The sequence below is a fragment of the Brienomyrus brachyistius genome, chromosome 4 (genome assembly GCF_023856365.1).
Source record: "Brienomyrus brachyistius isolate T26 chromosome 4, BBRACH_0.4, whole genome shotgun sequence".
In the NCBI taxonomy this organism is placed as follows: domain Eukaryota; kingdom Metazoa; phylum Chordata; class Actinopteri; order Osteoglossiformes; family Mormyridae; genus Brienomyrus; species Brienomyrus brachyistius.
The window spans coordinates 26,315,462-26,327,780 of record NC_064536.1 but is presented as its reverse complement, the minus strand read 5'-3'; the positions used below and the strand labels follow the sequence as shown (position 1 = coordinate 26,327,780).

The 12,319-nt window shown below is 44.2% G+C and overlaps 1 protein-coding gene across 1 annotated transcript in view; it reads left to right on the top strand.

Moving 5' to 3' along the window:
* LOC125739867 (cadherin-11-like) overlaps positions 1-12,319 on the top strand; it is a 63,665-nt gene that overhangs the window by 47,252 nt on the left and 4,094 nt on the right. The window contains exons 6-9 of the mRNA XM_049010389.1: positions 2,673-2,854; positions 10,178-10,434; positions 10,618-10,754; positions 11,029-11,150. Of these exons, the coding sequence (XP_048866346.1) occupies positions 2,673-2,854; positions 10,178-10,434; positions 10,618-10,754; positions 11,029-11,150 (698 nt within the window). The remainder of the gene's footprint in view (positions 1-2,672; positions 2,855-10,177; positions 10,435-10,617; positions 10,755-11,028; positions 11,151-12,319) is intronic.

Genomic DNA, 12,319 nt, shown 5'->3' with positions numbered 1-12,319 from the left:
TGCCCATCCCTAGTGGCCTGCAAGCCCCAAGCATCCGCATAGCTCATTTACACCTTGGGCTGGATGTTGTCACACCCATCTTGAGGGCTTTGCAACCAAATGAAGGGGGAAGTGTATCGGAATTGGGTTCAGCTGTGTTTCAGCCGATGGGAACGTCTCACTCCTGTCTTCCTCACTTTCGTTATTCCGCTGTTCCTACCCCCTCACCCTTCGCACCCACAGTAATCCCTCCCCCCCCCCCCCCCCCCCCCCCGGGTGGTGCTCAGTCTCATCTCCCTGCCGCATTTGAAAGCATGCAGATTTCATGCCCCTGTTCATCACTGGCTTTTAGCGAGCTCGGCACTTTTCCAGAATTCCTCCGTGTCTCCTTTTTCACAGCTTAAACAAATGAAGCCCCTCCCAAAAAAAAAAACAAAACACTCCCCCCACACTTGCCTCTGTCTTGCTGTCACGTAATGACCATTTCGGTCAAAGGGGGGGCACCAGTGAGTCAGATGTCCAGGAGCAGTACTGACAAGGTCTTGAGGGTCAGGGTTGGGTGGGTGGGGGGTGGTGTGTGCCTGTGAGGGTGGGTGTAATAAGTCTGCCTTTGAGCAGGGGCTCCTCTAGATTGATCTCACACACCTCCCCAAAGGGAAGGAATCGATTCATTGCTCACTATCACTGCACTGCCCCAAAATCTAAATAGACACGGAGAAGAAAAGAGAGGAACCAGAAGGAAAACAAACAAGCAAATAAATAAACACGGGGATCCGAACTGAGTCCTGCTTTTGATTTCAAAGCACACACTTTCATTTATTTATTTTTTTATAAGAAACCGCCGCTGTCGCTTACCGTGCTCCCGGTAGATGTGCGAGCCAATCACGGTAAACTGTGGGGGGTGGGGTGGAGGCAGGGGGCCAATCAGCCGGCTGCAAATGACTGTGTTTGTAAAATTGATTCTGTTATCTCGAAGGTGAGGGGGAAGGTGACGGATTTAGAGGTGCCAATGAGAGTGGTTGTCTTTTTTTATTTTGAAGGCCTGAATCTATGCTGGCATGAAGACCTTGACTGTGTAGGACTTGTAGGATGTGTCTTCTCTTTTAATGAGAAGACCTACAGGTCTCCTGCTTATTTAGAGATCCCTACAGGAAAGGAACCAAAACCAGAGGCACTATTTGTTTGTTTTTTTTCTTCCACACACACACACACACACACACACACACCAAATGCCTGTACATCCACACACACTCATCTACGGTGAATGTGTCTGTGCATGCCGGTGGCGGTGATCCTGTGATTTTGATGCATTATTAAACTCTGTAGCTTTGGGTTATTATTTTTTGGATATTAATGCTCATTGCTGTTTTGAAGTTTTTTTTTTATTTTATTTTTTTTTACAGGCCTGATCCTGAATACAATAAATTATTAAGTCTGTATAACAAATGTGTTTTTAATAATGAGGCTTTACCGCACTTTGCCGAGGAAACAAGTTAGCTAGAATGTTTCTGGGTCTGGGAACGTGCACTAAATTTGTGCCACTCCAGGTCATTAGTTAATTACAAGGCAGCAAAGAATTTGGCTAGTTAAGATATTAATTTGAAAATACTTTAAATTCAACACAGTATTTATTTTACAGACTTAAGCCTCCAGGGGCAATATGTGACTGAAGATTAATATTATGAAATTATGAAAGTAATATAATAGAATAATTTATGCCACTACTTGAAGTGCAGTACTGTGATTTTAATTAGCAATAATAATCAGCATCCTCACTGGGAATGGAACAGGTATTCGCAGTAAATTAGTCAATGACGAACGCAAATGACAATAACATACATAAACATAAATGTCTTATTATGCTGCTACTTTTCTGTGTGTGTGGAGAAAAATCCTGCCTCTGTGAGCCGAAGCCGCTTCCTGGGCCTTTTCCGGAAATGTTGTACTTATTTTCTGAGCTTAGATCCAGCGTCCTGCTGCCTTTGCCCATGTATCACGCTGCAGAAACTTGGACTCTCACTCCATCCTAAAGGGGCCGGGGGGTGGGTGGGGGCGCGCCAAAGAGAGTCGAGCGGGAGGGAGGGTTTATCGCGAGCTTGCCTTATGTTCTCATAAGATAAACCCGTCCAGAGCCAGGCGACCAGCGCCCAGTCAATTAGCCAAAGTGTGTGTCACCATGGAGACCAATCAGCACAGACATTCACCTGGGGCGGTGCGAATAACCCATCTTATTTTCCCCTGTCCCCGCTTGATGTCGAACGCAGCTGGACTCTTACAGAGGCCTCAGTACTGGTGACAAGCCCCGCGCTGACAGAGGCTGCCAATTCGCTGCGGCCTGCTTTTGTGGCCTACAGACTGTAGACAGATGGTATCAGGGGCCGAGTTCAAGTTCCAAAAAAGGCCGACTTCAGCTTGTTTATTTATTCATGGATATTCACCTGCTTAATGGGAAATTAATGTCGTGCAGACATATGGGAGGGGAAAATGAACAAGAGAGAAATGAAATGAATCTAAAAAATCTCTGGGAGTCCAAATGGCATTGTTAGCTACTCAGACTCCCCGTCTTGAAAAGAGATGAATCTTTGATCAACCTTTAAGCCAGTCTCCAATGCAGTATTTGATCAGCACTTGGGAGGATGTTTGCTATAGGAAAACGTGCTTCTGATTTGATGTCCGTGCCTCGTTCCTCACAGCATCCTGGTCTTTCTCGGTGTCGGAGCTAGCCTTGCCCGGGGCAGAAGTGGGCCGGCTCTCTGCGACTGACCCGGACCAAGGGGAGAACGCCAAGCTGGAGTTCAGCATCCTCGACTCCGAGGGGGGTGACACCTTCAACATCACGGGGCTGGAGAGTGAAGCCATTATCACCCTGAACAAGGTGGGGGGACCAAAGACACACATATTGTGTCTCTGATAGTCCCACCATGCCATGTTGTATGTGTGAGTGTGTCCAAGTACCTCTGTATCTACCTAGACGCATAGACGTACTGCACACATAAGAACATGGATAGATATGGAATGGAATGGAATGGGATGGATGGATGGATGGACGGACGGACGGACGGACGGACGGACACTATCAGTCGCAAAGGAAGCTGCAGAGAGACAGATATGCTTATGGAAGCTGGGGCAGGGGAATTTAAACACACACAGGGTCACTGGAGGGTGGGAAAGGGGGGGGGTCTTTTCCCAGACCATAGCTAGAGGGCATTAGGGGAACAAAAAAAATAAGCATTATTTGTCACATACACAGTTATACTCAGTACAGTTTGCAGTGAAATGTTACCAAGACCGGTAACAGGGAAAATAAGCTTAAAAAAAGATAAATGAGGATGATGAACATTTAACAGTGACTAATAATAAATTATCCTTAAATAATGTGCAAAAAGATTAGCCAGGTGGTAGTGTGACGTTTTCACATATGTGTAATTTACAGTGTACAGAGGGAGCACCTATCAAGCTGGACATATATACTCTATATAGGCTGTGGTGTCCATTTCATTATCGTCTGATATTGTGGGCTTTGATCTTTCTCTCGCCGCATTTGTAAAACACTTTAAAGGCTCGCTTCCCTGGCCATCTCTTCCAGCAAAGGATTATGGGTCGTACAGTTATCGTGGATTTAAAGCACCTGGCGTATCTGTGGGGGAGCCCCAGATAACAGTCTGATACGACACAGTGATCGGTGGAGCAGATGTCTGTAGATACAGTGGTGATGCAGTGAGCCGGGGGGGTTGGTACAGGTTAGGATCCTGCCTCTGATCAGAGTGTGTAGAATTTGTTTGTTTTCCCATGTTGTGATCCTCCTACAGTCCATAGATATTCATTTAGGGTCATCGGCATGTGTGTGTGTGTGTGTGTAATGGACTGGCATCTCATCCCAGCCTTGTGCCCTGTGCTGTGCCTGTGATTGGCTCCAGCTACCCCATGTGACCCTAACCTGGATCAGCAGAATACTTCTGAACGGGGGCATAAAGACATCTCCACTTGTCTGTTTGCTTTTCAAAATGTCAGACAAACCTTTTTTTATTTATTAATTTTTTTTGAAAGATATAATTCAAGATTTTATTAATAAAATCCCGGGATGGAAGGACTGATGTTATAACAGTATGTGTAGATTGGTTAGATTTTTAATAATCCCATGGGGTGCCTGACTGTTTGGACATTCCCTACTCTTGGTTGACTGTCATTAAATCAGTTGGCCACTAGAGGGTGGCATTCAGCACTCCTCAGACAGAGCATGTGAGCGGAGCTGGCCTGGTTGACGGTAATGCCGCGAGGGGTCCAGCGCCGAAATGTCATCGCTGTTTGAAACATCAGTAAACCTCACTCTTTTTTTTGTTAAACACACCTAATCTCCTTAAATGCACTTGAAGGCGTTCAGTCATGAACCATATAGCACAGATTTTGCTTAACCCTTGGCTCCCGAATCCAAAGCAGCCATTTCTTCCCACACATTAAATTTAGGTTTATAATAAATCTTCCTGCCTGCCTCTTCCCAAACCCCATTTGTGCAGCCGGCTAGCGGCTTTGATCAGAGATGTGTCCACAAGGGTTTGCCTGCAAGGCCTCAGGTCACATGAGCCCCCCCAGGCCAGTGTTATTTATAAACCTTTTATTTAATTTGTCAAACACACCATTTAAGCGGAAATCAACCATGACCCGAGTCTGATTTATGAGTCTGACCAGTGGCCTCCTTGGGCAGGATTCCAGAGTGAATCAATGTGTGTGTGTGTGTGTGTGTGTGTGTGTGTGTGTATGTATGTATGTATGTATGTATGTATGTATGTGTGTCTATATTCTACCTCTCATACTGTGTATAGAGCACCCTCCACAATTATGGCCACCCCTTGTAAAGATTTGTAAAAAGGCTAAGAAAAAATCCACCTTTTGGTGAAGTGGCTTCATCTCACACTGACAAAACAAGAATAATCCTACCTTTCACTGAAATTAATCTATTCAAAGAAAAATAAATCCTTCATCAATAATTAATTCTGTCCAGTAAACACATGCACCCCAATTATTGGTACCCCAGCATTTAGTACTTTCTATAACCTCCCTTTGCCAATATAACAGCACTGAGTCTTCTCATATACCATTTAATAAGGTTGGAGAATACAGAGCAGGGCATCTGAGTCCATTCCTCTTTACAGAATCTCTCCAGATCATCCAGGGTCCTAAGCCCTCTCTTGTGCACTTCAGCTCAGCCCACAGCTTTTCAATGGGGTTCCATTCAGGGGACTGAGATGGCCATGGCAGAGGCTTAATATTGTGGCCAGCTAACCATTTTTGTGTTGATTTGGACATGTGCTTAGGATTATTGTCCTGCTGGAATATCCAGCGACGGCCCAATTTTAGTTTCCTGGCAGAGGGAGCCAAATTTTGATTCAAAGTGTGCTGGTACTTTATAGAGTCCATACTGCTATGTTAACATCTTAACAAGTTTCCAGGGCCTTTGGAGGATAAACAGCCCCACAACATCACAGAACCTCCACCATATTTTACATGTGGGATGAGGTTCTTTTCATTAAAGCCATCCTTTTTACGCCAAACCCACCTCGAATGTTTTGATCACAAAAAGGCCTCCAATGTGATTTACTTAGATTTCCAGAAGGCCTTTGATGTTGTCCCCTACAAACGGCTCTTGCTTAACCCTAACTGGGGTCTATGGGTAGGGAACACACTTTCACTGACTGGGGCATGATCTCACATTTCATTCAATATCATAAACTTAATTCATGGCAAATACATTATTTCTTGTATATTTGTCTTGGCATTACATTCATCATTATTTTAATGCACTTTTTATGCACAGATTTATGTTTATAATTTGACATCAAAGTATAGCCATGCTGTTTGGAACACTTACAGAAACATTATAAAAGTACATAGTAAGCTTGTTTTGATCCAGATATCTGATCACCAAAGTCTTGGCTACATAAAGATGACTAAATTGTGTAGTTACAACATTCAGCTGGATAAATAAATAAGAAAAATCTAACTCATGTCACTATTTCTGGCTCCTTTCATTGAATACGTAGCAACTTTTCCATGGCCACGCCCCCCCCCCCCCCCCCACCCCACCCCCCACCCAAATGGTGCTGATGGGGATGTATCTGGATCGCGTTTCACCGTTGCGTTGTTCATCAAATTACCATGCGAATGCAATTTGAATACATGCTAATGCGGCTATTTAGAATGTGAATAGTGATCTTCAGGTGAGGGCGGTACTACACGCCCCCGATGCAGGTTAAACAAAGTAAGGTGACATGGTTTACTTTTCTGCCAATTCAACCAAATTTTAAAAACTTTACTTCCGACGATTGACATTTTGAAAAGAAGACAGATTACGGATTTGGTCAGCGTTTTTTTTTTTTTCATTTTCATTTTGTACAATAAGATTTTAGCGAGTTATGAACTGAAATACACGAGAAAGATACCAGAGGGTCACTGTACTGTAACTGTACTGTACCAGTTTGGATAAAAAACTGGTTAACAGACAGGAAGCAGTGAGTAGTTATTAGAGGTACAATGTCACAGTGGGCTTGCATTTATAGTGGGGTACCACAGGGTTCAATTTTAGGACCAGTATTGTTCCTAATTTACATAAATGATATTGATACCAATAAATACAGTAAACTGGTGAAATTTGCAGATGACACCAAGGTGGGTGGTGTAGCAGATACTGAATTAGTGGCTCAGCAGCTACAGCGGGATCTTGATTTAATTAGTGACTGGGCCGATACCTGGCAGATGATATTTAACATAGATAAATGTAAGGTAATTCATGCAGGGAGCAGAAATATAAAGTACAGACATTTATGGGGTCCACGGAAATAAAGGTAGCTGATTACAAGAAAGACCTTGGCGTGTATGTTGATGCTTCCATGTCCCATTCTCGCCAGTGTGGGGAAGCAATAAAAAAGGCCAATAGGATGTTAGGTTACATCTCTAGGTGTGTGGAGTTTAAGTCAAGGGAGGTGATGCTACAATTATACAATTCCTTGGTACTGTAAGACCCCACCCAGATTATTGTGTGCAGGTTTGGTCACCATACCTTAAAAAGGACATTGCTGCCTTGGAAAAGGTTCAACATAAAGCTGCAAGAACGATTCCTGGTCTTTGAGAAATGTCTATTGAGGAGAGGTTAGCTGAGCTGAATCTGTTTAGTTTTGAGCAAAGGAGACTAAGGGGGGACATGATCCAGGTTTATAAGATTCTATCAGGTCTGGATGCTGTTCAACCAAATGGCTATTTCAATATTAGTTTAAATACTAGAACTCATGGCCATAAGTGGAAATTCGTGGGAAAACATTTAAAAATGGATTTGAGAAAGCACTTCTTTACACAGCGTGTACCTAAAGTATGGAATAGTCTTCCTCTTAGTGTAGCACAAGCTAAAACCCTGGTTTTCTTTAAATCAGAGCTAGATAAGATTTGAACAGCTCTGAGCTATTAGTTAAGTTCTCCCCAAACAAGCTTGATGGGCTGAATGGCCTCCTCTCGTTTGTAAATTTATTGCCAAACAACTCAATTTTTGTTTAATTAGACCATAGAACATGGTTCCAGTCAAAGTTGTAGTAGTGTTTTGCAAACTCCAGGCGCTTACATTTGTGGCTAACTGACAGTCAAGTCTTCTTTCCGGCATACCTTCCAAATAATCTGTTATGAAGGTGGTGTCGCATTTTTTCATGGTGAGGTGAATCATTGAATTCCGGTGTTCCAATCATTCCCACAGCCACTGGTGTATACTGTAAAATCAAGCACCTAGGCTTGCAGACTGCATCTACAAACTTTGTTGTAAAAATTGAAGCCCAACTCTTTAAAGGGAATAAATGCAGTGTTTTGTTACTGAAACATTTACAGTTTTTTTGCATATTATAATAGAACCATGGATTCATAAGAACTGGATTTGATGAGCAGAATCAGAATCTGATATGGAATCGATAAGATCTAATTGATACCCAGTCCTATAGGTGTGTGTGTATGTAGATAGAGACAGAGTGTGAACAGAGTGGAGGCAAGACTGTCATCATCACAGCAAGGCGAGGTGGGGATGATTCTGAGCAGGATCTCATCTACCTGTGTCTGCTCCATAAGTACTCTCGCTCTCGCTCGGCCCTTTGCTGACAATAAACCAACTTTTTATGTTTATGTTTATGTTTAAAAAAAGCACCATTAAACGTAACGATTTTTTTTTTTTTTTACACACTACTTCACTCTGTAACTTTTCCTTTAAAATAAAACATCACATTATTATTTCTGCAAATTGTATGTTTACCAAAACGTTTATCAGTGAGACGGTCAGGATGGGAAAAATATGAATGTGTTGCACCGAATGTCGATTTGAGTGGCGCACCTAAATTTTGTGTCGGAGCCCCTAAAATTTGCAGTAAGCAGCACCAGTGCTACTAAAAATCTTTATGTATAGACTGACAAATAGAAGGGAGTTTGCTCCACCCCCTTAACCTGCCGCACAATTCCTCCTCCCCCTGGCAAACATGAGCGCACACGCTGATGTCATGTGCAAAGCCCGGGTACAGAGGGACCCCGCATCCCTCTGCCAACTGGTGGTGATGCTGTAGTGGCACAGAAAGAGAGGTATCTGGTCACCACTGGGGGCTCAGTGTGTATTGTGAGATCAGAGGGCTGCAGGTTCACATCCAAGGGTGGGCAGAGAGCAAGACTGTTTAATTCTGCACTGTTTAGTTCTGACTCTGCTTTCTCAGCCATTTGTTGTTTTGCGTAAAAGTATCTACTAAAGTTTTTTTTTTTTTTAAAATAATAACTTGAATTTAGCAAGGTTTTTCATTCCAGTTCAAGGAGGAAAATTGATTGCAAAATTGAAACGATGGGTTTCCAGCCGGACAGAGAGAGGATGTTATTAGTAAGGGAGAGTTGACGCTAAGTAAAGAGAGCGGGATGTGTTAATTTGTGCTCCGGTGCTGGAAGATTCAGAAAATTTGCTTGGGCATTATTGTTAATTGGATCGATATAATCTGCATGCGTTCCACTGAAGCAGTATTGGATTGAAATCGGGTTAATTAATTGTAAGAGGGCAACAAGTTTCTTTTAGTGAGGTAGGAGGGAGTTATGATTGTAAGGCAGAGACAGAAATGAGTTCCTTCTGCAGGACGGCGGGCAGATCATAGGGATGTTGCGGCTGTTGATGCGGAGGCTTTGAGTGACTGGAAAGCTTGTGCCTCACGTCTTGAACAATGCTGTCGATGTGTATCATGAAGCATAAGAAGCAGAGATGAGGTGCTGGTGGCAAGCTCTAGGAAGCAGACATGGCACCTGTCATCTGGACCCTCATGCTGTCCATATACCGAACAGGGTGAACGAGAACTAGCAGGCCGCTTCACTTCCTTATATCCCACATTTTCATTTTACAGCCACTGAATTCCTTGTTTTTTATTTTTTCTATTGTTACTTTTATTTATTACTATTTGTTTTTACATAATACTGTTCGAAAGTCTTTGCCTGTCAAGGAAAATGTTAAAGGTATTTCTCTCTGCAGTACGTTTGTATTTGCTCAGAAAAGACACAGAATCTAACGATAGAACAGTGGAGATCGGTGTGTAACGAAAACGGGTGAGTCGGGACTGTGGGAGAGGGAGAGGTTTATTGATTGTACATGCGAGATGGGTGTGGATTATGAGAGGTGAGAGGTGATTGTAAGAGGTGAGCCCTGATTGTAAGGGAGACTGATGAGCCCAGGTCGCGGACGCCGACAGAGGACGAGATGCAAGGGGCAATCATGAGTGAGCCCGGGTGTGACAATGGATGAAATGAGGTGGCCCAGCGCGCTGCCCAGCCTGGGGAGAGTGGATGATGAGTGTGTGTCTGCAGGGGAAGTGACAGCCCCTCTTTCCTACTCGCCTTGCCAGCAGGGGGTGCTGCACGCCCCCCATGCCTCTCCTCCAGGGCGGAGTGAGCTCATCAGGACTCTCCTGCTTTTAGTTTAGGGCTGAATCTAGGATTTCTTTTTTTTTTTTTTTTTTTTTTTTACGCAGGGGGCCGTAATTCATACAAAAGGGCAAATATTATCATTAGCCAATTATAGTCTGTTTCATCAGCACTGTCCCCCCTCGTACATTCATGTACTGATTCGTGACCCTGTCTATAAGGCCTGGGTCATCACTTCCATGTGTTTTATTTATTGATTTTGCATGCTGGAACCCCCCTCTCCCCTCCCCAGGCGGTGGACTACGAAAGCCGACGGTCATACTCCTTCTCAGTAGAGGTGCTGAACCCCCTAGTGGACCCCCGCTTCCTGCGGCGCGGCCCCTTTAAGGATCGGGCCGCTGTGAGGGTGCAGGTGCTGGATGCCGACGAGCCGCCCCGGTTTGCACGGCCCACGTACCTGCTGGATGTGTACGAGAACTGCCCCCCACCATGCCCTGTGGGCCGTGTGGATGCCGTGGACCCCGACACTGGCCTCAGCAGTAGCATCAGGTGACCGAGCTGAATTCAGCTAGTACTCAGTGAAGCCTTCTTCGCTGCCTTCATTAGTTTTGACCCCATTCTTTGTCATAATAAAAGTGGTATTGACTGCATTTTCCATCATAATAAGAGTCCTAGCATTCACTGCATTCTGCTGGTGAATATTTAACACGCCTTAATATTCGTCTTCCTCAGATACTCCATAGACCCCCAGACTGACCCGGAGACGCTGTTCCGCATTGCCCCTGACAGCGGCCTCATCACCACGGTGACAGAGTTGGACCGCGAGTTTGACCAGTGGCACAACATCACTGTCATCGCTACACAGAGAGGTCAGGGGTTGTGATGTCACGGTGCTGGTGATTGTGCCCACAAAACCAAGCCACAGGGCGAATTATTAATATAATTGATCCGGCTGCCTTTCGGATCAAATGTAGACTGCAGATCAAATGCGAGTTAATGGAAAACATGTCTGGTGAAGGTTGAAATGATGTTCTTGTGTGACTGTTGTGCTGATGATGCAGCCACTTCTCGGTGCACTGTGCGGTCAGAGTGGGTTTAGGTGTAGTCACGATGGCCTTGTGCTGTGTTCTGGACTCTTTCCAGACAATCCCAGTCAGGTGACCCGGGTGGTGGTTGCCATAGAGACCCTGGACGTGAATGACAATGCTCCCGAGTTGGACAGACAGTACAGCACCGTGCTGTGCGACTCCACTGCCGTCGGCGAGGTCAGTACACTCTCCCCTGTCTGTTCATCTATTGCTTCTCCACTACTGACCACCAATGTCCACATATTTGTGTGTCTCTTTATATTTAAGTTAATCCTCACTTCACTCTGTCTTACAGTCAGGTATTCTCCATTTCTGTTAATCCCTTTATGACGGTCTCTGTCCCTTCATGTCTCTGTTAGTCTCATTCAGTTTAGGTCTGTGCCTCTTTACCGTTCTTAGATTCTCATCCTATGTGTGTGTGATCACTATGTTATCATAACTGACACATGGTTATTTAGTATCTTACAATGGTTAAATTTCCATGCTAGGGGATCATAATTCCTTCCTCTGAGGATGTGAAATCGCAGTCAGGTTTGGTTTCTACAATCAAGCTTGATTACTACCCAGTCTTGCTTGAGGACATACTTACACTTGGCCCAGTTGCCTTGTACCGTGTCCGAGCACTATTGCCACCCCCCCCCCACCGCCCTGTTGTCTGCACTTAACGAGCCTGGACCAAGCACGCTTTGGTCATCACCGTGCGACTTCTTATGCATGGAAGAAAACATGAATGAAAGCGCTATCGCACAGCAGAATGGAATTCATGATTAATGTCCTTATTTTGTGCCTTATTTGGAGTCGTTTTGGGCACGATGACACACACAGATTTATCAAGTATACAGCACCGTGATTTTTCTTTTATTTCTGTTGCATGTATAAGAAGATCCCACATTTTACCAAATATTTCAGAGTTTACGCAGACTGGTGTCGCACAGGATACCGGTACTGAAGAGGTACCATAGTACTGCATGTTTGGAAGCTATTCCTTATTGCATTTATTTAGTACTAATTACACTATTACAGATATCAGTAACGCTAATTTCGCTAATACTAAACATTGAATGAAAACCGTGGCTATATGTCTGAACCACTGCCGAACCTCAATTATACCCGGTCAGAACTGCACGCATGCTACAGTATATAGAATACAAAAATATCAGCTAGCTAAATATGATCATTTATTTGAGGGGGCCAATCTGTGCAGCCAATCTGTGCAGCCTTTTCCTTTGGGGTTCGGTTTATGTATAGTGTACATGTACAGACACGTGGGTCAGTCGCATCACTGACATAAAATCTGTGTTCTGTAGCTGGGCTAGATCCATACTGGGCCCTAATCTGACTAACCG